Source organism: Phalaenopsis equestris, unplaced genomic scaffold (assembly GCF_001263595.1).
Source record: "Phalaenopsis equestris unplaced genomic scaffold, ASM126359v1 Scaffold000224, whole genome shotgun sequence".
NCBI lineage: Eukaryota > Viridiplantae > Streptophyta > Magnoliopsida > Asparagales > Orchidaceae > Phalaenopsis > Phalaenopsis equestris.
The window spans coordinates 62,200-89,667 of record NW_018164666.1 but is presented as its reverse complement, the minus strand read 5'-3'; the positions used below and the strand labels follow the sequence as shown (position 1 = coordinate 89,667).

Below are 27,468 nucleotides of genomic sequence, written 5' to 3'. Positions count from 1 at the left end.
TCTTTCTTAACACAAGTCGAATCTAAAACATCTACTCTCCTAATCCGATCATATGTTTAAGAGATTAGATATAAAAAGCATTAAAAAACATTTAAAAATAAGAAATATTTATAGATATACCCCAAAATTTGTATGTATTTGCACATCTAGGTCAGTTAACTTATGCATAAAAAATTTGTATTTTATTATTAAAAATATAGCAATGGTAGTTTTTTAACAATGGCAGGCTCCACAAATTGGAGTGGGTGAGGTTTCTTACTTTGTACGGGACAAGAGAAAGAGGCATCATGCTCTGCTACTCTTTTTCATTCTTTATGGTTTCTTTCTACACTTGCCTGCTTTTGAGGTTTCCAACTCTGGCAATTTATTAAATGAGCATTAATGAGGGGGAGTGGATGGAGTTGTGTAAGTTTTTTTTCCAACTCACCCACTCTTCACTAATTCATAATTGAAATAAACAATATTATAATTAAAAAATTTTAAGTTTTATAAAAGGATTAAAAAATTTTAAGTTTTGTATCTTGATAGAGGCCATATAATACATTAAAAACATGAGACATTTATATGCATATTGCATAGTTAGGTATTCACATATATAATATTTAAATTTCATTAATATTACATAAAAATATCACTAATACTAACATTTTGTAAAAGAAATATCCATTTTTATGCATAAATTCATGACACCAAAGCCTTGAGGTGGTGATGTGTAAATACAAATGAATTGATATTTAATAATACTGTTATAATGAAGAAATGAATATAGACAAATATTAGCTTCTCAAGAATGTAATTGTAGTTACTGACTTTCAATGAATCTAAACCATATAAAAGAATAAAAATATTTTATTACATTTATCTTTTTTTATAGAGTACCAATTAACTGTAATTAATTTTTGTTAATCCAAACTATGAAGTGATTAACATTTTATCAAATTTAAATTAAATCATGGTGCATGTTGAAAGCTTTTGAGAGATGAAGGGTTTCATTAAAAGGCAAGCACTATTAGCCTAATAAACAGTGAAGGATCATTCTAAAGCCATCGACTTTCATGATGATTTGCAAGACCAAGATAATTTATCTAAAAACATGTTTATTTGCTTGGAGAAACTATCAGAAACTTAGAAGGATGGAAAATAAATCAATATGAGCCAATCTTATACAATTACCTTGAATTTTGATATTTGACTAAGGATTTGAAAAATGGATGAAAGTGGACGGTTGACTTGTAAATCGCAGTCGACAACAACCAACTGCGATTGACGAAAGTCAACGACAGTCAGTGGTGATCAACGGTAATCGACAAAAGTTAACAACAATCAGCGGAGGTCGACGACGGTCAATAGTGGTGGTGCTGAACTTGATCTCCTTAAAGCTTCAAGCTATTTCTCATATTTCATACTCTCCTCCTCCCTCATGAGAGAAGTGGAGCTCTATTATAGTGTGCTGGGTCTATTAATGCATAAATATAAATACTTTAATCAGACGGTCCGAAGAGCTTCCTTTCAGATGACATTTAATGAACATTTAATGAACATTTGAGTGCCTTAAAGATGTCAGAATTGAGTGATCTTGGGCTCGTTGAATTCGTCTTATCAAGACACGATTTGACTATAGGCTTGCTAGATTCAACATTCGTTCGACCTTCCAAATGTGTCCGAAAATCTTTTAATAGTGATTTAATGATTTAATCTGAGCAAATTTGGATATCATTGGGTCTGTCCTATTGAGCTTGTCGATTGAATGTAAGCTTGCTAAAATCAAAGTTCTAAATGATTTTTTATCAAGGTTTAAACATTACTTGATAAAAATATTACCTCGAGATCTATGCTATGCCTCACGATCCCTGCCAGTTGATGAAAATTTGTTGGAGGTGCATCAAATATATTGGGAAACTTACATACACACTACAATAGGAATTAAATTCCTATTTATTTACATATCTAACACAAATTGATATTTATACTTACAGCACTCTGGTTTCATAAAAATCTGCATGAACGGATGAACATTTGTATTTTACTTTTTAAAAGTTTTTAATAATGATATTTTTGATGTCACATTAACAATTTAAGTGCTATACATGTAAATATGAAATTGTAGATGTTAGATAGCTGAATACATAAGAATAAATTTCATGCATAACAGCTGCAAACCAAACCCATGAAAGTAATCTCAAGTAGCTTCAGTTCAAGCAAAAAAAAAACATTATGTAGCACCTGCTTAATACATGTGAAAAAAAGGTATTGAAAGTTGGAAATGATATATTACAGGCAAATAAATTTCCAGCATTCCTCATCAAGTTGAGCTATAGCTTATTAGCATTTTACCTACAAGCAGGTCCAGAATAATCATATTCATACGCTTGAATGCTAGAAGGAATAAACCTAATTTTGTGGTGTCATATATATGACCTACCTTAAAGTCCTTGGGGCATTCACATGCATTAGCACCTAGTTCTTACATATTTAAATATCTAACACCTTAACTTCAATTTTTTACTTTTATACCACCCAAAGCTTTCTTGCATGCGTAAAATGGAATATATATAAAAATTTAAGTGTTAGATACGTAAATACATAAGAATTGAGTGATGCATGTAAATCTTCCATTGAACTTTTAAAGAGAAGATACCGGTTTAGTTCTTACCGTTTCGTTTCTATAAGAATAGACCCCAATACCCTTCTTTCGCCCGAGCCGACCGGCATCAACATACTGAACCAGAAGAGGGCATGGGCTGTACTTGCTCTCTCCTAGTCCTTGATGAAGAACCTTCATTATTGAGAGACATACATCTAATCCAATGAAGTCTGCAAGCTGCAGAGGACCCATTGGATGGTTTGTTCCCAACTTCATCCCGGTGTCGATGTCCTCTTTCGTCGCTACACCGGTATATAGTGCGTAAAATGCCTCATTGATCATAGGCATCAGAATTCGGTTCACAATGAAGCCCGGGTAATCGTTCGAGCATATAACCGTTTTTCCGAATCTAAAACACAAAAGAGTTATATGGTTCAAGGTGAAAACCGAGTATTGCTAAAAATTTGGATCAATATATGCAGGATAGTTTGGTCAGGAAAGTTTTATATAAAGTTGATTTGTTTTAAGATAGTTGGAATAGAAATTTTGATTGGTTGAACATATATCGTGCTTATTTCAAAGAAAATTCAACAGCCCAAACTAGCACAAACTTTCTCCTAGGAGGAACCAAACATCCAAAGGCAAATCGAGGAAATTAAGTGTTAGGAGGTTTGAAATATTTGCAAGCTAATTATGAATTTGGAGTTATATAAATGAATGAGAAGAAACAGGCAAGAACAAGATGCATTTTTTAATAGAAGATTTACATACAAACCGATTAATCCTATGGATTTACATATCTAACACCTAAACTTCAATTTTTACATATATGCCACCTTACTTATGCATGAAAAAGTCTATTTCACATTTAAAATTAAAATAGTGATTTTTTTCTGTGATGTAAAAGACTTGGGCGGTATAAATGTAAAAGGTAAAGTTTAGTTGTTAGATTTGTAAATACATAGGAAGTAGGTGGTATGCATGTAAATGCCCCTTTTTAATAAGATATTAACATAAGATCCCCATTATTCTTCCAATGATATAACGATGATGATGATGATTACTCGTTCCTTTGTCAATGCTGCAGTAACAAGCTAGAGTAGACATTATTTGTAATTGTATGAAATGAAATTACAATGAATTAAAGGTTGGGTTTAGGTTGAATTAAAACAATGAAGCAGAATTACAGGGTTCAAAAGTTACCTTTCCGATAAAGCTTTAATTTTTGAGAATACCTCCTCAGATGTGTTTGCACCTCTCACTATCTCAATCAGCTTCATAATAGGAGGAGGATTCATAAAATGCATGCCTATTACCTACAAAACACATCCAAGTTTTAATTTCAGTAATCTTGTGATTCTTAGATATAACCAAAAATTATTAGATATAAACAAAATACATCCATCATACCCCATGCAGCATAAACAAAGTTCGCCTCAGCAAAATCACAGCACAGTGATCAATGATTATCATTTTCTTTCACATCTCATTTACATGTCTTTTGGGAGTATCTTCTACCCTCATTTTTACAAGTCAAAGCATCCCAAATATATTGCAACACCTTACCATCAGTAATTATTAGAGAAATTACATACATACCACATATTTCTCATGCATTTACATATGTAACAAAACCTATGCATAAAAAGGTGTATTAAACTTTTAAAAATTAAAAAAATTGATATTTTTTATGCGACGTTAAAAGTTTGTGTGCTATGTCTGCAAATATAAAAGTTAAGATGTTAGATATGTAAATATATAAGAAGTGAGTGTTATGCATGCAAATGCACTTAAAATATTAATATAATCATCTTTCAATATGTCCTACACAATTAAACCACACATCCATCTACACATTCTCAATTATGTCACTCAATTTGGTCTTAATAACTTTTTCAAAGCCAGAAATTAATATTTGTATGGCATGACAAATCAAATTACAACTTTATAAAATTTACAAGTATTTAATATTTTCTTAATAATATAACATTGGTGCAGCACGTTATGGTTGTTTTTTAAAAATTAAACTAGAAATTAAACTAACATCTATATCGATAAGTGTACTCTAAATCAAGCACACTTAAAAATCATAATATCTGAAGTATAACTTGATCCTCTAAGCATATCAATTAATTATGATTAACTTCACTCATATTAGAATAATATATCTCATATACAGTCTTTATTCAGCTCACTGGTTTCATTATCTCCACGTTTATAAATTTTCACTAATTTCAAAAAATAATTAGCTTATTACAACTATATTAATTGCAAAACCATAAACCAGGCATCTTAATTTCACTCTTTAAGGCCTTTTGAAGAGTTAACAAATCAATAATGAATCCATTTTATAAAAAAATTAGCTTACATAAATTTTTGAGATGCAAACATGTACTAGGCGGTGGAAAGGCAGACCTGTGCAGGACGGCTGGTTGCTGAAGCAAGGCGAGTGATGGAGATTGAGCTAGTGTTGGATGCCAAAATTGCAGAAGGTTTGACTAACTTATCAAGATCAGAAAACAGCTTTTTCTTGATATCTTCGGACTCGATGATGGCTTCAATTATAACATCTGCATGCCTAAGATCTTCCAAATTGGATGTACACGTCAGACGATTAAAGGCATCAGCTCCAGCTGGCTGCAAAAATGAAGTAAAACAGTGGAAAAAAAAGGATCTTTAGTGCGTATTAATTGGACATCTTAACTATATAATCAGATGGTATTTCCAAACAATATGAAGCAGGCCATTCGAGTCTAATGTCATCTCTCCTTCACAGAAACGCAATTTATTTTTAGGGACATTTAAATATATACCACACAAATTTTATATATTTACTTATCTAACACCTAAACTTTCATATCTACATGAAAAATACCACCATCACTACTTTAAAATTGAAATGTATCTTTTCATGCATAGGTTTATTAATCCAAAGTGTTATAAGTTCAAATATCAAACTTTGGGCGTTAGATATGTAAATACATAACAATTGTGTGATATGCATGTAAACTTCCCTTTTTCTTAAAATATAGAATCTACCAAAGGAATTTATCAAATGTACATACCTGGTATAGAATATGCACGCAGAACATTTAATTGGAAAAATACGTCCACATAAATTGCTCAGAGAAAATTTCAGCTTCTCATTGACTGAACATAATTCATATATTAGACATGACCGTTTATTTCCAATAAGAATATTTATATTTATGCGATATGCAAGTTGACTAGAGCTATTCAGATAAACCTACATGAATATTATTATTGGCACCATTAGATTTAGGGTAAACTGCATCGGCAGCCATCAACGGAGTAAAAATTTATGCCCGCACTGCATGATTCCCTCTTTGTTTGAATATTTTAATGGTCGTCCTTCATGTTTTTGCAATCCTCTCTCACTACCAAATAAGATTTATCCAAGTCCATTAGAATTTCACCAAGAGGAAATCAAAATTATAATAAATTCCATTCCTATTTACCTAGAGAAGAGATCCACTGTAACCCAAATTCACGAAATCAAAATGATGCAGAAGAACCGTATACATGAAATATATTTCCACAATTAAATCCCTTAGCTTTGATTTAAATATAATATTAGCTATGCAAATATATTGCAAAAAGTAGTATACGGAAAGAAAAAAGGCAAAATGATGCAGAAGAACCGTATACATGAAATATATTTCCACAATTAAATCCCTTAGCTTTGATTTAAATATAATATTAGCTATGCAAATATATTGCAAAAAGTAGTATACGGAAAGAAAAAAGGCAAAATGATGCAGAAGAACCGTATAGATGAAATATATTTCCACAATTAAATCCCTTAGCTTTGATTTAAATATAATATTAGCTATGCATATATATTGCAAAAAGTAGTATACGGAAAGAAAAAAGGCAGGTTCTGCCATTTAGTCTAATGTACTCTAGGCCACACATTAAAGTCTTTAAAATAAATGATCAAAAACTCGGCAATCGTAAATCTAATGAATTTCTAATAAAACATGTGGATGTATTGAAAAAGAAAATGGATAGGAAAACGGGCATGTTTTAGATAGATTGGTTGAATAAGCTCACTCCCTCTAAGTTCAAAAATTTGTGGAGTGATGATGCCTTAGCAAATTGAAAAGGGCCTTGGGTTTAGTGACTTGAAAGGGCAACGAACTAGAAGGACCAAACTTTAAAAAAGTTGAGTTGGGACTCATCATCATCATCATTGCTACCTCATAATCCAGTCATTGGGAGTTGATTATGGACTAATAATCTTGGGCTTCAAAAATTCGCACCCCAACTTCCCTTTAGATTAAAGTTTTTTTATGTTGCGGATTAAGTTATAGATAAGGCATTACTCTTTGCCCTTAAATTGTGATAATCTTTTGATATGAGATTCAATGTTTCCCATGGACACAAGTTGGTTAACTACCCCTCCTGATAATGAGAGAGAATTTACGATTAAGACTAATAGTTAGGGTGTTGATTATTCAACATATAATACCTGCAATTTTAATTTTAAATTGTACAAATTCATACTGTGAGCTTAGAGCAAATGTTTGGGAGAACAATGATGACTAAAAACAGATCCTATGATTTTGTTGTCCTTCATTATTATGAACCTTAATTTACTTAGTCAGACGAGATAGTTAACCAAATATGACTGAATAATACATTTCAACAATGACATCTCATAGACATGGTTTCGATGTTTGTTCAAGACAAATCAAAGTCGATATGACTTAATTAAAGACTTTATGTCATATCAGGTGAACCTTATGATTCACAAATCAAAGTGCAAGAAGTTATTGGAAAACATACTAAAATAAAATTAGGTTGCCTACCTCCTCATTTTTAATAGAATAGAGTCAATAAAACCATTGGATCTTAATCAAGCTTGTCATCATTCCTTCCACCATTCAATTTAAGCTTATGGTGATATATTTCATAATTTAAAAACTTAAATATGTTGTTAATATATGCTAAATCTAAATACTTAGCGCTCAACAATTAGCCTTAATTGAAAATTCTCTCATTATCGAGAGGCGTAATTAACAATAAAAGTTTGCGCATATGGGAAATCTCAAATCTCAGATCAAAATGTCTTCGCAAAAATGATAGACAAAATCTCTGCATGATGTCTTATCTACAGTCCATTACGTCTTATAAAAATTTTACCCTTAAAATAATTAAAAGTCTTACTATAGAGAGGACGGGATGAAAATTTTTAAAGCCCACACTAACTGCAAGGATGCTAAAAACAAAGCATCTTTTTTTTTTCCCATCCCAATGTCCTCATATGGCCAATACAATTTTGTTAGACTCTTAGAGAAATTATGGAATGTAGATTTATGTAAGTAGTCTTATGTATAAAAAAATAATTAATAATTTATCGTTATGTGATGCACACGTAAAGCAATATATAGTCCACATCTAATAAATTGTCCTCGACTTATGCCACGAGAGAATGGATAACAACCAATGCAATAAAAGAAAAATAAGTTAGCCTAACAACCAAAAATAGAGTTGAGTTGGTATAATCAGCTAGAAAGCCAAAAAGCAAATCTAACTAACCAGAAAAATAAACGTGAGTTGGCACAACAAACCAAAAAGGTACAAACAAGTATGCATCTCCCACTAACAGAAATAGCAAAATCTTCACAAACCTCAAAATATTGCCATAATTTCAATACAACTAATTATGTCCCTCAACTCCAGGTATGCTAAAAAAAGGCGATGGAAAGAATCAACTTCATATTTATGAGATAAATGAACAAAGGCGGAAATACACATAAGCATTAAGTGTTGCCAATCCCATTACAATTTTATAGCATAAAGGAACATGAATTAAAAAGAGAAGAAGGAGCATAAATGAGAACTCACAAAAGATTAAAAAAAAACCCTTAAAAAATAAGCCAATTCTTGCTACACGCATTAAAGCCAACCAATAATCCATTAATAGCAAAGTTAACTAAATTTTAGTGAGTGCAAAAGGGTTATATGTGGAGACTCCAGTATCATAGATATTATACCGCTAAAGAAGGCACAAATTAAACTGTTATTACAAGATAACCTTCCTCTCTAACGTCCTATAGACATCCCTCACAAATGTAAAGTCCAACTTTTGCTGTCAACACCGAGAAGGTCTTCCTCACTAACACTAGACTAACCTCTCCTTGCCAAACCAATCTTCACTAGTTACACCACTCATTGAAGCCCAAATGATCATCCACACAAACTTTAAGTAAGCTTTCATTCTTGTCGTCATGAAGGACCTCCTAATATACCAATTCAGCCTCACTATCAAATTTCAACTCAACATGTATTGTTAATGCCAAGATCATAAATTGATGCTAATTTGGCCATCATAATTATTGCTAAGCCGACCAACAGGTTGCCCAATGTTGGCACCAGGTTGGCTTTCATCAAAATGTTAAGAAGATTCCTAATAATAACACTCGAGTCAATCTAGAAATTCACAATTAATTGCTAGCTCCCTCGTCTAAATATGCATCTAACACAATCAAATATAATCAAGACCACCTGACAATTTACATCTATATGAACGAATCATGTCAAATTCAAAAAAAATTATTCACGATTCGAGCTAGTAGAAGTACCAGTCATGAATAAGAGGTGTCGAGGGGATGAGGTGGTGCTGGAAACTAGTGGTTGCCTCCTACCTAGCATAGCCTATAGGCAAAGATGAGGTGGGATAGCTCCCCGCCTCCCCCCATGATGACACTGAGCTGGCTTCATCAAGGATGCTAAAAAGTTTCCCAATTATAACATTTCAGTCAATCTAGCAATGTCCATAATAATTGTCAGCTTCATCTAAATGTGAATCAAAAGCTACCGATATCTAATCAAGACCACCTGTTCATTCAGATCTAAATGAATCATGTTGAATCAGAGATGTCAAGTAGCAATCTGATCCCGTAGATGTGATCTTTAAAAAGAAGATATGCTGGAGGGATTAAGCAATGATGGAAGCAAGCAGCTACTGCTTGTTTGGGTAACATGATCTAATGGTCAAGAGGACGAAGGAGGTGGGTGGGAACCCCTCTTCTCATATGCAGCCAGACAACTCTTACCGATTCAATGTTTAAACATGCCAGATATGGTTAAAATCGAATTTTAGAATCATGAAGTTGGCCATCGCTTCTGCATCATATTTGTTGGAATCATAAATTTCTCATATCATGTGTTATGTTTAGTCTCATTTGGTGGTTTTCAATTATTTTTATATTATATAATATTATACAATATATTTTTAGCACATAAAAAAAAGCTGATGATTTATTTAAGATTTAAGTTAAAACAAGAAACTAAATGATGGAATTCTATTATAAATTTCATAACTACTTGAGCTTTGGAGAAGTTTCAATCACAATTTATCAATTTCAGTAGAAGAGCTTAAGTTTCTACAAAATTTTAGCAAATCTTTGAAACTTTTGCAAAAAACACTCAAAACTAGTCGGCCCAAAAAATATTAGCAGGTTTCAATTCATCTTCATTCAAAATCATCATAATTGAACTAAAAGCATTGAAACTTAAAATCATTATCAAAATCACGTCTAGAGATGACTTTAAATGTGTGTTTATTTATATATGCATATTAAAATTTTATAAAATAAAAAAATAACCTTAATCTAAGAATTTTATTGTGTCGCTCATTCAAATTATTTGAATTTGAAACAGTGATATAACTATAATTATAAAAAATATATAGATATTTAAATGCAAAAAGCATATTAATTTTGAATTGAAGTTTTTGAGCAGCTAAGCACCTCTAATAAAAATAATAGAAAGATATTTCTGATACTAAATTTTATAAGAACAATCGATGTTATGACATAGGAGTGTGTTTAAGATTTTTATAAAGAAAGTTTAAATGTTTATTACAGACATTTGAAATATAGAACCAGTCTTTTTTCTAGAAAGAAAAATGTTAACATCATATGAGGAATTTATTAATATTTATATAAAATATTGATAATGTAATTGATCATAATGAGACAAAAAGAAGGTAAATTCATTTTAAAAAATTACTAATTGATATCAAATCATTAGGCCTTATAAAGGTATTTTACTCGATATAAACGTACAAAAAATATATTATGAACATGCTACTTATTGAAACAACAAAAAATTACAAATGCATTTGTGAAAAATGAAAATAGGAAATTTCTAATGAAATTTCTATATTTTATCTTAAAAAAAGCATGCTTGTATGTTTATCCAGCACCAGTAGTATAGTCATCATTAAACTCTAATTCAAAGAATTGGTTTTTCTAAACAATGCATGTAATGGTAGTTTTTTAACTCTCAAAGAGTATATGAATAATTCATAGTTCAATTAGTCTATACAAATGTGCCTAGTACAAATAATTTTCTTATTAATTAAGAAGGAAACAAAACACCTCCACATGAGCTACATTAGGTCATGAATTCTCCATACTTTATGTAATTTACATGATTCTCACCACTCAAATTTTATACTTCATCTAGCATCTAACTAAAAAATGATCTTAATTTGGGCTTTTTTCGACTTGTGTTAAGAAAGGCAGAGGTAGACCTAGGAAGACTTGGGCTTATTGTATTAAAAATGATCTTAATTTACTAGAACTAAATGAAAATATGACACTAAATAGGACGCAATGGAGAAAAAGTTTTCATGTAGCCGACCCCACGTAGTGGGATTAAGGCTTTGTTGTTGTTGTTGTTGTATCTAGCATCTATCTAATAGCTCCAAGGAGTAAAGAAGCATGTCAGTTCTATCAATTTATTGAACCATAAACACATGGCAAACAGTAAATCTATTGAAACCATACATAAAGTTTATCAGGTGAGCAAAGCTCATAAAAGTTCATATATTGGGCATATATTTTGGTTTGCATATTCTAATCATCGTCATTATCATCATTATTGATATCTCACTTACATTGTTTCAGTTATCTCATTTCTTATTGTTTATTAGCTTTCATTTAGTGATTCATGAGGTGTTCAACTTTTTTTTAACATATCATGTAGCACAATATTGATTTCTGTTACTTATAATTACTTAGTCTAAGCTTTACATTTGCTAATCCTTCAGCATTGATTTTAGATGCCAATCTGATGAAACGATTTTACACCGTTCCTTGCACAAGTTCAAACCACTTAATGCTATTTTAAGTTATTTTATTTCAATGGATCATACTCATACTATTCATCTGTACTTATTTGTCAAGTTATCCTTTCTAGTTTGTGTTTCAGCATGCCTAGTACATATCTACTCTTGAATTAATGGCGTTAATGTGGCTTAACTGAAAAGATTCAAATCAACAACAATTGTAAAATTAGTGTAGCTCACACAGGCACGATCGCTCAATAAGCCAAGAAGAACTCCCTCTGTGATACAACTTCCGCCTTCTAACTAATGCCAAGCTGATCTCCACGCTAATACCAAGAGGTATTTCATCAAGGATGGCAAGAAGGTTACTTTCACGCAACAAAAACCACCTCGTTCAATAACCGCTCCCTTACGCCGAACTTATAACGCAACAAAAACCAAATCTAGTGCAACCGAAAGTTCCCTCTCCAGAGTCATTCAAACCCATCAAATGAACAAAACCCAGCCAACAATCCCACACTACTTGAAACCACAATCAAAACCCTAGTCAGAACACCGACACAACTCGATCCCAAATTTGGAAGAAAATTTTGAACATAATGATGGAAATAGGAGTAAGAAGTGGAGAGAAAAAAAATGACCTGAGAGAGTTGCCCCTTCGAGACAAGTTTCCGGATGGCGGTTCCAATGGTCTCCGAAGCCCGGTGGAGGGCGACGGGATCGGAGTCATGTAGGCGGACGTCGAAACCAGAGACGGCGGCGAGCTGAGCGATCCCGGAGCCCATCTGGCCGCCGCCGATCACTCCGATCATCTCCCGCGTATAAGTCATCGTCGATTGCCGGAGATGAGGTTCATCAGTTCCTATCGAGATGATGATGGATATAACCTCCGGCATGCGGGGCCCACTCACCTCTCTTTAATAAAAATTTAAAATATTCAAAACTGCCCCAAAACTTATTATGATTTACAACATTGCGATTAATGAACTGCGTACGTAATATCATCTTTTACAAATTAAATTATATTTTTGGAAACTTTGCACAATGCCTGAAATTATATTTATTTCGAAAAAAAAATTAATTTTATACTTCTTCTAGACAGTAAATTCCAAATCATTTTACATTAGTTAAAATTATTAATTCAAAATTGATTTGGAATAAATTTGAACCTTGATGTGAACCTCGGCTTGAATCGGTTCTAAGTTTAACATACGTTCAAACTTGCTCGGTGCATTCATATCTCGCAAGCGAGATATGAGAAGTTATCCATAAGAGTGGTGATGCAGAGTTCATGGTGGGAACTCATTGGAGGTAGATGTCAAATTGATTGTCAATTTGTAATGGAGAAGAGGATTTCATCATAAATCATCGCTTGGTGAAGAGGCCGGAGATGGTTTGTGATAGACCATCGCTTCAAGAATTGCATTGTGTACAAAAGAGGAGGACTTTATGATGGGAGCCCGATGGGGATAGGTTTTTGCTAGAAAAGGCATCCTCGGACTGATGAGGAGCGGCATGACTCGCTAAAGAAGTTATCATGGTGCTTGCACGAATGAATGGAAGGTTTGAACCACATTCACATAAAGTTAAAAACAGGTTCAATTAAATGTTCAAATTTGAAGTTGGTTCAAACTAATGATAAACAACCTGCTATACTTTAATAAACAATCCGGAATTATATGACGGGTAATTTTTTTTGAAAAAAATAATAAATAAATTTTTACAATAAGACAAATATCAAAGATATTTTTCAATTGAGTTTATTATAAGGTATATATTGTTCAATTTTTTTTTTATTTTGGAGAAATATATTTAAAAATTTAATTTGGATAAAATTACTTCGAATGAGGAATACTACATTGTATTCATGGATTACTCATTTGAATCAATAGTTATTTGAACTTGCTTTGACTCGAGTCAAAATAGAACCAATTCGAATCAACTATATTTGAACTAAGTCTCAGATTTGTTTGAATTGCTCTAGAGGTTTGCAATTATCTATGGAGATGTAGTTATTTGAAGGGAAAGGTCTCCTTAACATATCGACAATCTCTTCTAAGGATGTAAGTGACCTAAATATGATCATACTCAACTCGTCAATAAGCTTGTTAGTCAAGTTTTTTAATAAATTATATCACATATAATATAATGCTTGAGACCAAGTTTGACTAAACTTAGCTCAATGGCTCACAAAAAACTCAATTTAATAGTTTTACTCCCATCAATTAAATCTCAATAGTTAGTTCTTTCTATCGCTCATTATATTGTGAGTCATGATCTTCTCTTCTTCATGCCACTGGTCATGTTATCTCATTCTTATTAACGCTTTCTCTCGTGAACTCCCATCCCAAATCATAATGCTTCTTCAGTGACTTCCAAGTTCCAAATGTGACTTCCTCTTCTTCTTCTTCAAACCTCGTTGGTTTTATGACTCCCATTGTGAATTTCTCTTATGACTTATCCCCCACTAAGCTCCCATCTTGACTTTTTATAAACCTTGTTGAGGTTATGACTTCCATTGTGAACTCCTCACACGTTCATAGTCCAATCAATGCATGTCTTAACAAGCTCTAGCCTTGAACTTACCTTTTCCCTCACAAGCTATTGGTCTAATCCCATTATGAACTTCTCTTCTCCTTTGCATGACATCAATATTATTAATACCCGTTGCCATTAAGCTCTTTTTTTCTCCTTCATATATCACTGATCCTATTTATGCACATCCACAACAAGCTCTTATAATGAACGCATCTCTTTCATGCCCCATCCATACTATTGATGTCTTCTCGAACGAGCTCACTCTTTAGCAAGAATGACAAACTATGAGTGCAAGAATGACAAGTTGAAATAGACTCAAACTGCTTTAAATCAATTTGAAACAATTTTTAAAGAGTTATGGATAGAATGATTAATTTATGAATACAAAAAGTTGCCTCCCATTAAAGATAACTTTTTCTTAAAGGAAAATTTAAACATATTTCTCCAATTAAAATGTTGGAATTATATTTTGCAAGTGATGCATTTTTAGAGTCATATAAAATCAAAATTTCATTTATGACTCTAGAAATATTTCAGAGACAAATATATTATGTGATATAATTATGGCCTATCATTTCAAGAAGATGATTTATCTAAAATTATCAATTTAAATCATATACTTTAGAATATATATGCTATAAAGAAAAATAATTAAATTTAATCTAAAAATATATAAAAAAACCTAATATATTTTATGTAAACAATTTTTATTAGAAACATTATTAATTTCCTTATTGTAAAAAAACTACCAGCAATATAATTTAATCATTAAATAAAATCATTAAATAATTATAGATAAATCATTAATACCTCATATCCTATTCTATTCGACAACTTGGACAACTTGATATCATCACCCTTTCCTACTATACTGCAGGCTTACTTATCTTCCAAATAAACCTTCCCTAGATCACTTTGATTGTAGTTTTTAAATACATATTTATTAGGGCAAACATGAAAAAGAGGCCTTGACTCCGCCTGTATTCTTGTCCATATTTCTTCCTCTGTTATCAGCATTCAACGCATAACCTGATGACTCATCATTCACAGTTTTTCTACGAACCTCTTCATTCAAAAGCAGACCCCTGATATCATCAAAGTTCAACTTTGAAGCCCCTAAAGAGTTACTTATCGTCATTACCAAACTATCCTAGTTGTCCGACAATGAAAAAAATATCATTAGTGCTCTAACCTCATCATCAAACTTTATCCCCACATAACACAACTGACTCGTCATAGAAGTTATTGAGATACCCTGTCATTGAACTGTCTTCCAACATCTTCATGTTAGATAACTTCTTCATTAGAAAAACCTTATTGGAAGTAGAAGATTTTTCGTACATCATGGTCAGTGCGTCTATGAGCTCCACCGTAGTTTCTCATTCACAATGTTGAAGGCGGCAACACATGATTAAAGTGACAACCGAAACAAAGCCAATGTTGTCCGGTCCAACGCTTCCCATTCTAACATAGACATAGACTTAGGCTTCCTTAAGATTCCTTGTAATGACAAACATTATTTTTTTTATATAACAAATCATCCAACCGCATCTTCTAGAAAGCGAAGTTCGTCCCATTGAACTTCTCCTTGCTTTTTCGGTCATTGCTCCCACTCGAATTGAACCTCGCTCAGATACCAGTTTGATAAGAAATTTCCAACTGAACAATTCCCAAGTTTACCATGGATTATGATTAATTAGAAACTAAACTACACTGCGGAATAATTGGATTCGAGAAAATTAGAACAAAATTATGAACATAAGCATAATCAAAACAACTACAAAAACAAACGGAAATTTAGGTGAAAAAGCCCGAGAGCCAGAAAAAATCACAGAACCACACCACAAAAAAAATTATACTATGAAATTCATCAAGTTTTACAAAGAACTCACATTCGCTCCACAATCTTCCATCTCCGATTCGACACAAAAATCACGTTAATCACCGAAATCCACCTCTTCGACCCTTCTCACCTTCACTGGGATGCTTGTCGAAGAACACGCAATAAGAATCTCCAAGCCATCTTACGTCACTTGAAATCAGGATTAAAACCAAAAAAGTTCATGTGCCAATTGCTCCTAGAGCTTATGTGCACGTACTTGGTGTATAAGTGCCAATGTTTCTATCGATGAACCCCTTACTCATCCTACTCTCCATTGTGACAACACTTCCACCATTTGTAGCTAACAATCCTCTATTTCATGCAAGAACTAAACACATTGAAATTAACTATCACTTTATTCGAGATCAAGTGTCTTCAAAACTATCACAATGTACAACTTTTCCTCAAACAAATTGCAAATATATTCACCAAATCTTTTCTTAAAGCCCGCTACATCAATCTACATAACAAGTTGAGCATTATGAGTCTCGACGATCAACTTGAGGGGCGGTTTTAACAACATGGTTTTATATTATAATAACAAATAAGTTCTCCACTTGCCTACACAAATGGATCTCAGCTGACACCCCAAACAAATTTTCCAACTCATCCTCACCATTAGCTACAACCGAATTGCCTATACAAGCAGTGTGTTAGATCAGAAAAAACTAAATATATTAAGAGTAACAGTCTTCTAGCTTATTCTAAGTTTCTCCTTTACCTTCATATACTGTTTTCTCAGCAACATTAGCTTTCTGCAATGAATAAAATATAGTATGGATTAGTTACATAAATCTAGTTGTCGAAATAACATAGAGAGAAGAACAAATAATAGAAGCTCTTTAACCAAACTGCTACAGGGTGGAAAAAAATTTTACCTTTATATTATGATTTAGATCTCCCTTCATCCACCATAATGATTTTTTACCTCCTTTTTCTGACCATTTTTTTTTCTATAAAATATGGAATATTCACACAAAAACTATACGAGGCATCAAATACGGCCTTGTGAACATGGTTAGTAAATCCTGCAAGTCAAAAACAGATGGGAAAGTTTTTGGATTCATTTATCAGACCATATAAGTCATGCCCACTCGCATCAAGTTTGAATGAGGAACACTCAATGTTGTAATCCCTCTTCTGCAGTTTCTCCTAAGAAATGCATAGAAATAATTTATAACCAGCTTTTTGATGAACCAGGAGTCCTTCCTAGCTCTAATATCCCCACGTCCAAGAAGATAAACCACCCCAGACTCTTTTGCCTTGCGTATAAATGAGAGCTCACTCTCCAGGCTCTTCCATGCATCATCTTGAGCTCTGTCAGATGAAGTGCTTGCTTCTGAGCTCGCCTTCTTCTCGAGACCGTCATAGTCAGATAGGAGAGGAAAGCCAAGAGAATATAAGTTGCCATTGGGAGCGACGAGAATTCTTGAACATGATTCTTCTTGTTCTTCAGAATCTGAGTCACGGTTGTCGTCACTCTCTAGAGAGCGCTCCTGGGCTTCTCGACGAATAAACTTTTCGAGGCTCGCAATCAAGATTTGCTCAAAAATCTGGTGGTGTTCCTTTCGCACATCTTTGTAGCCATACCTATAAGAGAAGCTACATGTTACAACTTTAGGGGCTTTTACATACATACAGCACAGTTCTTGTGAATTTACATATATAACATTTAATCATTCAATTTACGCGCATACCATTCAAATCTTCAACATCATAAAAAATAACACCATTATCACTTTTTCAAAGTGAAATTCATATTTTTATGTATAAGTTTATAGGTTTTAGATATGCATATAAAAAAGAATTGTGCAGTATGTATGTAAATTTTCCAAAACTTTATGCAGATGATTGAATTGTCTAAAAGTCATTTTCATATAGTTAAAAAGACATCCAATATTGGGTTATCAAGGGTAATGAAGCAACATGGCTTCTTGCAACTGATGCAAATAAAGAGGGGAAAAGAGTATCTAAGCAAAAGAAAGTTCCACGTCATTGATAATTCAAGCAAGGGCCCTATAAATGAAATATTTATCAGAAAAGGTAAGGGAAGACAAATTTAGAAGCGAGTTCCACATGCAACACATGAAAGATTACCCGACAGATGAATCAAATTGCCATAAAAAAAATGATATCATCAGCTAAACAGTACTTAGATCTTCGTCAGATTTTGGATTTCTTTATTCGCAAGCTGTAAAACCGCACCAAATATGTTGGATTGCTCAAGAAAAATCACCAGGTAAACTCAAGCTCCATAAAAATAAAAAAGAGACTTTCATGTACTCTTTCATGAAGTTTATTAAATTTATTTTAACCAAATTCATATTCCTCATACATGATGCTGGGGGATGCAGGAGCTTCCTGCATGGGAAATTTTCCATAAACCCTGCTACAGTCCCACGACCCCTGCAATAATCCTGCGACCACTCCTGTGTATGGACCAGACACAGTGAGACCTGGGCGGCATGGATAGGTTCATACTGGGATTTTGAAAGCTGACCAACCTTCCATACGTGAATTTACCGCATCCTTAATAAAAAGTAACACTCTCCAATCACAGCATATGTGAATTTACAATTAACAAAAATAAAAAAAATAACATTGTCTCCAATCACCCACCAACTATTACATCCGTAATTCGTTCTCTCAACTCTGTTATTTTGCTTGCACCTTCCTCATCTTAAGTGCAGGTCTCAGAAACATCATTTTCGGTCTGTGACAAAGACTGTCCAAGCCGATACTCATATGCCTCAACACGGACATGTGCATGATCCTCCTCTACCCTGCAAAAGTCGATATCGTTGAGGGAAAAATGCCACCGAACATAATTGTGAAAATTCATCGTGGTAATCAAAATCTGCACTTATTTGACAAATGGGTAAGTTAGCATATCGCAAAGTTTAACATATTTGTTCTTCCAAACCCCAAAAGTCTTCTCAATAACACAGCGTAAGGAGGAGTGCCTTTTATTGAATATTTCATTCCAGCTTCGTGTGCAATGCTAGCTCGCTCAAGGTGTTTACTTGGTATCTTGTATCAGGATAGGGCTCAGATACCTTCACTGCGATGGATACCCAACATCGACAAAATAATATTTATCTGGTGTGAATAGAATGATTAGTGTTGAAGTAAAAAAAAAAAGGTAGCCAGCTCAGTCTCAAGCAAACCTGTGGGCGGATGTGGAAAATTGTATTTCCAATTTCGTGCTGCATATGTGAAAATTAGACTATCTTGTGCATTGTCCTCTCAACCGGCGATAACAGAAGTGAAACACGTGATGAAGTTGCATGCGACCATAACATTTTGCGTTGTTGACCCACAACGACCGATGAATGCGATCTTCTCATGGTTTGGAACACATGCATCCATGTGTGTTTCATCGATTGCTCCAATATAATTCTAGAAAGATAATGAAGGGTTCTGTAATTACTAAATTCATATGAAAATTGATTGGACTAAATAGAAGAAATTGTCTGAAAGAATGACATATAACTTGCATCGTGCGAAATCTCCATGGGGGTCCATTCGAATGTAGGATCTGTTAGCTTTATAACTTGTAATGAAAAACTGACAAGTGCATTCAACACTACTGAGAAGTATCTGCAAATTGTCTCAGAATAGTGCCGAAATTGTTACATAGCTCCTTGCATTTATTCATTCTCCCATAGTATGTAGAGGGGTATTACTAACGCCTCTCGTGAAGTCGTCCTGGTGGAGTCATGAAGTCCATGATTTCTGTGAAGTTCCTCCAACATATCGGTGAATACCTTCTGTGTCATGCATAATTGTCTAAAGCAACATAAAAAACCATAAGCATCTAGTGAAAAATGTTCAAAGCAGCAAAGTAAATAAAAAATAACAAATATGAAATGTCACAAACGAATCTAGTGAAAAAGTGTCCCTCAAGCGTCACTATTCCCATGAAAATAACGTAGATAATCCACCATATGGACGACGTCTATCATCATGAAAAACTCTCTCCGGATCGGATCTTCAAGAAACTTCATAGAGAACAAATACAACTACATGCTCTCATAAATTTCCAGAGTTGCCTCCGGAATTCACATAACCTGCTGGACAGATGGTGCTTGTGATGGGTCAGGGTCATTGATGCATGAATCCACTAAGTGTGATATTTAGGTTCTAATGAAAGCAACTCCCTTTTTTTCTTCTTCTCAACCCTGGACCGCTTTAGTCGGCTACTGGATTCAACCTCATTGTGGTTCGGGCTGAGGCCTTCGCTTGAATCACCTGTTTGGTCAGCTACCAAATTTACAGGGGTGCCACCAAACCACACCTCACTGGGAGCACATGCATTGTTGCCCGTGGCCACAACCTCACCAAACATACGATCTAACTTCTCTTCTAGTTCAGGATCAATGTATATGCATTTATAGTTTTTAGCGGCTGACACCACCTACAAATTCAATTGACATGTTGATGGACTTGAAAATAAAAATTAAAAAATGAACAAAAGAAGTGGACATTTCAAAAAATCTCATCGTCAGTCTCCAGTCTACCAATCCTCGGAAGCATCAATTGTTCGTTTTATCAGATCCCAATTCAAGCCCGTGGTTTCTCGCTTCAACTCCTTCCAAATTTTTCATTTTTTTTTCAGCTGATTCTACTTATTTTTCAAGTGCATCCAATCGTACTCTCTACTTGTACTTTTCTTAAATTTTTTTATAATATTTTTTTGTCCCTCTTTGTTTAAATAGGTTGTCAGCCTATTTCCTTTCTTGACCTCCTTGAGGCATAGGTTGCAAAATATCGTTTGTTATCCTTATCCCACATTGCAAATGAACCAGCTTCTTTGATCTTAACTATTATGTGTAGATTATCATGAAAAAAACTATTTAACATAAACATTTCCCATAAAAAATATTTAACATAGCTCAGAGAGAAAAAGGAATGTCACAATAGCATCACCAAATTCTCAGGCATAAACCTTTTGCAAAATCAAAAGCCACAAAAAGTTAGGGTACAAATTACCAGGCATGAAGAAGAACCACCACACAAAGGAACTACTGCAAAGAGAAAACCATAAAATCTCAGCCATATATAGCCATATATGCATTTCCAAAAACCAAAAAAAAAAACATAGTTAAGGTAAGAATTATCCAATAAGAAGAGACACCAAAGCACAAAGAAACCACTACATAGAGAAACTACAACATAGATGAACCACAACAAATGGAAACCATAGCACAGAGGAACCACCGCACTCACAAAAAGTCGTAGAGTAGATAAAGAAGAGGAAGAAGAGAACTCTCTGAGAGAGACAACTCTATCTGTAAGAATCGCAAGAGATAGAGATAGAGGAGAGTTTAGGGCAAGTATCGCAAGAGAGAGTATCGCAAGAGAGAAGCACAACGTTAGGGCAAGACACGCAAGAAAACGAATCATGGTGAGGAGGGGAGCATCCCCATCAACGATATACAAAGAAACATGGGGCACAAGGTTGAGCCCGCGGTCGCATTTCCTTCGGCTTTTTGTAAACAACCACCGCGTCAGAGTATCCAAAAGCCCTCAATTGGTGTTTCCAAGCCACGCTGCTGCCTTGCAGCTGCCCCAAACGAGTCCTAAAACATAGGAATAATCTCTCCCTTATTTTCTTTTCCTTTTTTTTTTTGAAAAAAATTATCATTATTATTATTTTTATTTTATTTTTTTATTTTTTGAAAATAAGTCTACAAAGCTCACCTTGATAGATGCCATAATGAGGCAAGGCACAATTCACAGGATGAATGTTCAAAAGAGAGATACAACTCAAAGAGATATTGCAATTTTTTCAAAAGCAGTAGATGTCATGCACAAGCAATTGGCATTGCTAGGGTGATGATGAAAGCCTTGAGAGAGTTAATGGAATCAACAAAAGGATTTCAACTAGTGAGGCTGTGTAGCGCTTGAGCTTCTAGCTAGATACATTGAAGAGAGCTTATAGGGTGTCAAGCCGGATGCCTGACAACGAGAAAAAAAAAGGTAAAAATCAAGCAAATGATTGTGCATTGGGTTGTTGGAAAGAGAGAGAGAGCGAGAAAGAGAGAGAGAGTTATGACTCAAAACCAAGCATGCAATATAGAAATCCAAAAGAGACTAAAGCATCATTCGGGGGCAGCTTAATTGTTGAGGTGTGGTGGGAAATTGTTATATGGGTTGGTTGTTTTGTGCAGTGTGGTAGCTTATTCAAAAATATTTATTAAAACCGCGGTAGTAGACTCTAGCCCGTTGCCTGCGTTCGATGGCAATATATTTACTGGGTTGCCCTGGATCCTCGCATTCACGTTTGCTCTAGTGTTACGATACCAAGTCCCTTGCTATGAGGGAGTCGTTGAGAATTGACTGCATTTCCCGTTTCTCTGATGTCCTCTAGTATCTTCCTACCTCTCTCTTCCCCCTTATGTTATCTCCTTTTGTGTGGTTTGTGGTTGATGTTGTCGATTGATCTCTGTGGTTTTTGGCTTTGCTCTGTGATAAAATGATTTTTATAACTCTTTCCATTGCAATCCTGGTTAATGAGGAATGGTTTAGCTCTGTGAATGTCGTTTGGGGTTTTTTTGCGGTTTATGACTTTGCCCTATGGAGAATTTAAGATCATATGAATGGGGAAACATCAGATTGCATTTCAATTTTATAAAAAACTTCAGGAAAGTACAAGAAGGGATTTCGATAGGATGAGATCAATTAAAAAAAGATTGAAAATTTTGGAAAGAATTGAAGAGAGGATTCACGGGCTTGAGTTGGGATCCGATAAAGCAAATAATTAATGCTTCGGAAGAATGGTGGACTGAGAGATTGGAGGTGAAAATTAATGAAACATTTGCTCATTTTATCTTTTTTTTTTTCCCATATATCAACATATCCATCTTTCATTACTTTGTGGGTGGTGTCAAATGCAAAAAAAATTTAAATTGAATGGCATCGAGTCTGAGCTGGAAGGGAAGTTAGATCGTATGTTTAGTGGAGTGGTGACAACGGGCAATCATACATGAGCCCCTCGTGAGTGAGGACTTTCGGTATCTCTAGAGCATTATACTGCTACTGTGGACTACAAATGTATCTGTTTACTTCGCGATAAGTACATAGTTACGAGAGACAGTTTTACAGGTGTCCAAGAAGAAGAACTGAAAGCAGTTACTTGCGCAAAGCTCTGCTTCCTACCACAGCTGCCCCAAATAGATCCTAAGTCAAGAGCAGAGCTTTGTGACTTCTGAAAGAAAGAAAAAGACGAGCACTAGAAGATAGGGCTAGCACAGAAGGCTAAGAGCTTTCAAGATAGAGAGATAGAGCAAGATATGGAGCTTAGAGGTCATGAAAGAGTGAACAGAACAAGTTGAGTTTAGGAGTGTGTTTTGCGGTTTATAAATGCAAAAGAGAGCAGAGGATATAGATTGCAGGCAGGGGAGGTGGGCAGGCCATGCAAGGGTGAGTGAGTGAGAGAGAGAGAGAAACAAATGACAGCAACGATTCTTGCATGCATGACCATAATTAAAACTCAGTGAGTGGTTTGTGGTTTTATGAGACTCATGCATTTTAAGAGATGTTAATTAAGCTCAATAAAGCTAGAACCAATGTTAAATGAATAATTGAGTTGAAGTGCAGATAATAGTCTTAATTAATTAGTCCTTAATACTTATAATTGAGTTTTTGCCATACAGACTAAATCTAAGCTTGGCCATCAAATCCAACCAAACCACTTGTTCAAGCTACTACCTAAGCTCATTGGGCCGTGATTAAATGAATAAAGCTTTAATGGAATCAGGATGAACCAAAACTCTTGCATATGAGCGTTTATATGTATTGATTTGAACCCTGATAAATTAGGGAATAGAAATAGCTAGAAATGTCTGGCCTTTCGGGAATAAATTTTTAGTTGAATCAAATAATCTCTTGATTAATTAAACCAGATTACTAAGCTCTCATTTTTTGAATAAAAAATAAAAAACTTTCATACCATTTGCGTTCTCGTCTACACAAACTATTTCACCCCAATATTTTGCCCGTTGCACAATTGGACTTTTGTTTGGTTAAGAATGAGATCACCGAAGAGGTTTTCAAATCAAGGTTACAAAAAGAAAGTCTCAAAAATCAATCAATCCAATAGATGAAACCTTTAGAAAAAATCATCAAGAAAAAGTAAACTCTGAATCAAAATGTTTAAGCGTAGCTATTGAAAACCGTGGTGAAACATGAAAAGTGGTAAATTATCAAACTATTTAAAACAAGCACAAGTAAGAAATGGATCAAGAAAAGTTGTTTCAGCCACTCCAGCAGTGATAAACCAATAGTAACAAAAATGGATCAGCATTATTTGCATTAGCTACTAGAAATTTTTTGGACAAAATGTAGTTTCAATTAACATTTGAACTACTATTTATAAAAACTGTAGTTACCGAGCAATGCAGCGGAACATGTGATAACTCTTTGGGCAGACTCGTCGGAAAAGAAACCTCTCACTCTGTGGTACTATGGGGATAGGAACATACTTAATGCACACAAATATAATCATAGAGTGAATAGCTGGAAGAGTTGTTAGATAGTGACCAAATATTGCAGGGATCCCTTTCACCAACTCATTGTACAGTAATCCTATACCGGGGGCTCTAATTGTACCAAGATTGCAACCTAATTTTAGCATTAAATCCATTGACAACTTCTGCTTGACCTCAGTTTCATATTTCAGCTTGCTTCCATAATTCCATATAAACATTATCATAAATACAACTGATGCAAACACTAATACCGCCCAGCTTCCATCACCCACACCACCCAACACTGAAGTGAAGAAAACCAATTCTGAACCCAGGAAGAAAATAAGAAAGCATGACACAAGAAAAATATTGATCTGCCATATGAGAAGCATGATAATCGTTACAAGGATGGTAGTAGTCATCATAATTCCAAGTTCAGCAATGCCTGCAGTAGATGTTAATATTAGATATGGAGGGGGATGTGGGACCAATATCTAATTGTAGTATAGATCAAGCATCCAAAAACATGTTATAACAAAATATTAAGAAAACATAAACAGAAATGAAAAACAGGAACACCATGTAAATAAATGTCAATAAAGAGATTAAAGGAAAAAAAATCCATGTGATGTAGAACTCCTTTGACATCCTCTGCCTGTGAGAGCCTCTGCAGCTACAGAGCAACTACAATTGTCATCTATTTCCTCCAAAAAATTTCAGTTCAACATGACCTATGACATACTGCTGTAATTGAGCAGTGTCTTCAGAAATTTTCTATCAGGCAGGACCAGACTTCTGTAGTTCTCTGCAAACAACACCTCCCTCCAGCTTTCAACCTCCGCTTGCAACCTCTTGCTGCGTCTATGTAAGGCTATCTCCTCGAGTTATTCAAGCCTAGTGAGCAGGGACTGAGTCTTTAGCAATTTGATTTTCTTTCTTGCATTTTTTCCTATAGTGCTAACTGAGCGGATTTTTTTAAAATTTATTATTATTATTTTTTTTTTTTGCTAGACTTTCTGATTGTAAATGAGGGTCTTCAGCTTCTACCTAAAAACATCGTTGTTTGCTCTGAATAAACTCCAGTTGGAAATACTGTTCCTTAAAAGTAAACTCCTTGATCAAGTGATAGACTTAAAGATTTTTGAGAGATGCTATCAATCTACTTGTAAAGGCTAGAGACTTAACTTAATGACTCATTTCCTTTATGCTTGCTAGTATTTTAAATGTGTGATCGATTGTATTCATATGTTTTTTTGGTCCCGAATTTCCACAAATTTATTCTGACTGAAAAATGTTGAATTGCCATTTGCATTGACATTCTTGGGATTTTTTTTTAATCATAATAGACGAATAATTTTTAATAGTAAGAGCATGTGACCAATTAAGTTTTGTGTGCATTTCCATCTCATAGCTAATCTGCATCATAAATTATAGACTTGAGTCATGATGAATTGCCATGTTAGCGTAGCATTAAGATATCCAACCCATATTTATCACCTTTAATGTTTCTCTTCTTCACTTCACAGTTATGCGCGCTCAAAATATTAACATCTTGAATAACAATTATATGAAGAAGTGAACATTGAATAAATAATCAACAAAATTTGCATTTTCAATCATTGTGATTCTAGTAATTAGTCACACCAACATTTCGCTAGGATCCTTTGCAGCATGAGTAATATCAACATTTAATCTTTTTCAAGCGCATAAGGTAAAAGGTGGTAATTTCACAATGGTTGATGGTACGATGTGCTAATCAAAACAATACTATCTTTTTATGGATACTCATCCATACATAGAATAATTTCACTAATGCATGATATTTACAGGAATAACAACTATTATTATATTGTTTCTATGGTTAATGCCCAGTTAGACTAAAGTGTTCTTGAGTCAAAGGATTAGAAAAAAAGAATGTAGAATAACAAAAGTTGTGCATACAGAGTTGTACATTATAGGTTTATCACTTATGCAATACTTAACATAATGAATACTAAATAATGATTTATAAAAAACAACTCCAACCAAGTGTGATAAGACTAAAAGTAATGATTGTAATACCTGAAATTTTCAAAAATAAATTTTAGTCATTGCATTGGAGAAAATTGTCAAAATAGTCCCTCGACTCTTCGTAGGGGGTCATTATAGTCCCACAACCTAAAAAAGTATCAATTTAGCGCACAAACTGTTTTAATATGGGCTGAAATAATCCTTATAGAGGACTATTTTGGCCCCAACTTAATGAGTCAAAGGTCTAATTTGACACTTTTATAAACTCTGGCCCTAAAATGACCCCATGTAAGAAGTCGAGCGACTATTTTAAAATTGTACTCATTAATATAACATGAATAAACTAAGTTAGAAATAACAATATATGATTTTAGATTCTAAGATAACTTTGTAAATTGAGTAGGGGACATGTCATGAAATTTTGAAAAATAAGAACCCGTTCTAGCTAAAAACTACATCATAGAAGCTTAAAGAATATTGTTATTAGACTTGAAAAAATATTAAAAGTTGGGGCTATTATACAAAAATTTATAATATAATCGCTTGAAGACATTTAAAATATAACTCTTGAACACCGAGATAATTTTTTTGTATAAAATTTAACATTGATCATCTTTTTGTTGAAGCACTTTCAAGAGTGTCAGCCTTCCTAAAAAATTGAAACAAGAAGATAAAATCATGAGGCCAATTAGGCCAAAGCCAAAAATAGAAACTTGAGTTAAGAATTTAGTTTATTATAAATGGTATCAGAGTAATAAATCAATTGAAAGATGTGAGCTTAGTGCCATTTGGAAGGTTCATTAAGATATTTTATTTAAAATTTGTTGAAAGAATTTCTTATATCATTATATCATTTTTTTTATTAACACATAAAATCTGA

At 33.8% G+C, this 27,468-nt stretch overlaps 2 protein-coding genes across 6 annotated transcripts in view; both read right to left on the bottom strand.

Moving 5' to 3' along the window:
- Window positions 1-2,193: 2,193 nt before the first annotated feature.
- Window positions 2,194-12,588, bottom strand: LOC110023376 (probable 3-hydroxybutyryl-CoA dehydrogenase). Of its 2 annotated transcripts, XM_020722767.1 has the most exons (5): window positions 12,329-12,588; window positions 5,000-5,221; window positions 3,788-3,900; window positions 2,654-2,993; window positions 2,194-2,334 (listed from the first exon to the last, which is right to left on the bottom strand). In XM_020722767.1, exons 1-5 carry the CDS (start codon window positions 12,581-12,583, stop codon window positions 2,323-2,325), a joined length of 942 nt encoding a protein of 313 aa, XP_020578426.1. In that variant the 5' UTR covers window positions 12,584-12,588; the 3' UTR covers window positions 2,194-2,322. The 2 variants fall into 2 exon arrangements, with proteins under 2 accessions (XP_020578426.1, XP_020578425.1); XM_020722766.1 differs by having other exon boundaries at window positions 2,194-2,993.
- A 3,518-nt stretch (window positions 12,589-16,106) lies between these two features.
- The window catches only part of LOC110023336 (potassium transporter 7-like), a 58,115-nt gene continuing 46,753 nt past the window's right edge, over window positions 16,107-27,468 (bottom strand). For 3 of the 4 annotated variants that reach the window (XM_020722691.1, XM_020722692.1, XM_020722693.1), the window contains 3 exons: window positions 24,501-25,023; window positions 16,986-17,697; window positions 16,107-16,862 (listed from right to left, as the gene is read on the bottom strand). In XM_020722691.1, coding sequence (XP_020578350.1) covers window positions 17,178-17,697; window positions 24,501-25,023 — 1,043 coding nt within the window. In that variant the 3' untranslated portion in view covers window positions 16,107-16,862; window positions 16,986-17,177. Of the gene's footprint in view, window positions 16,863-16,985; window positions 17,698-18,418; window positions 18,891-24,500; window positions 25,024-27,468 lie in introns of those variants that run through there. The other variant, XM_020722694.1, reaches the window with a different exon arrangement.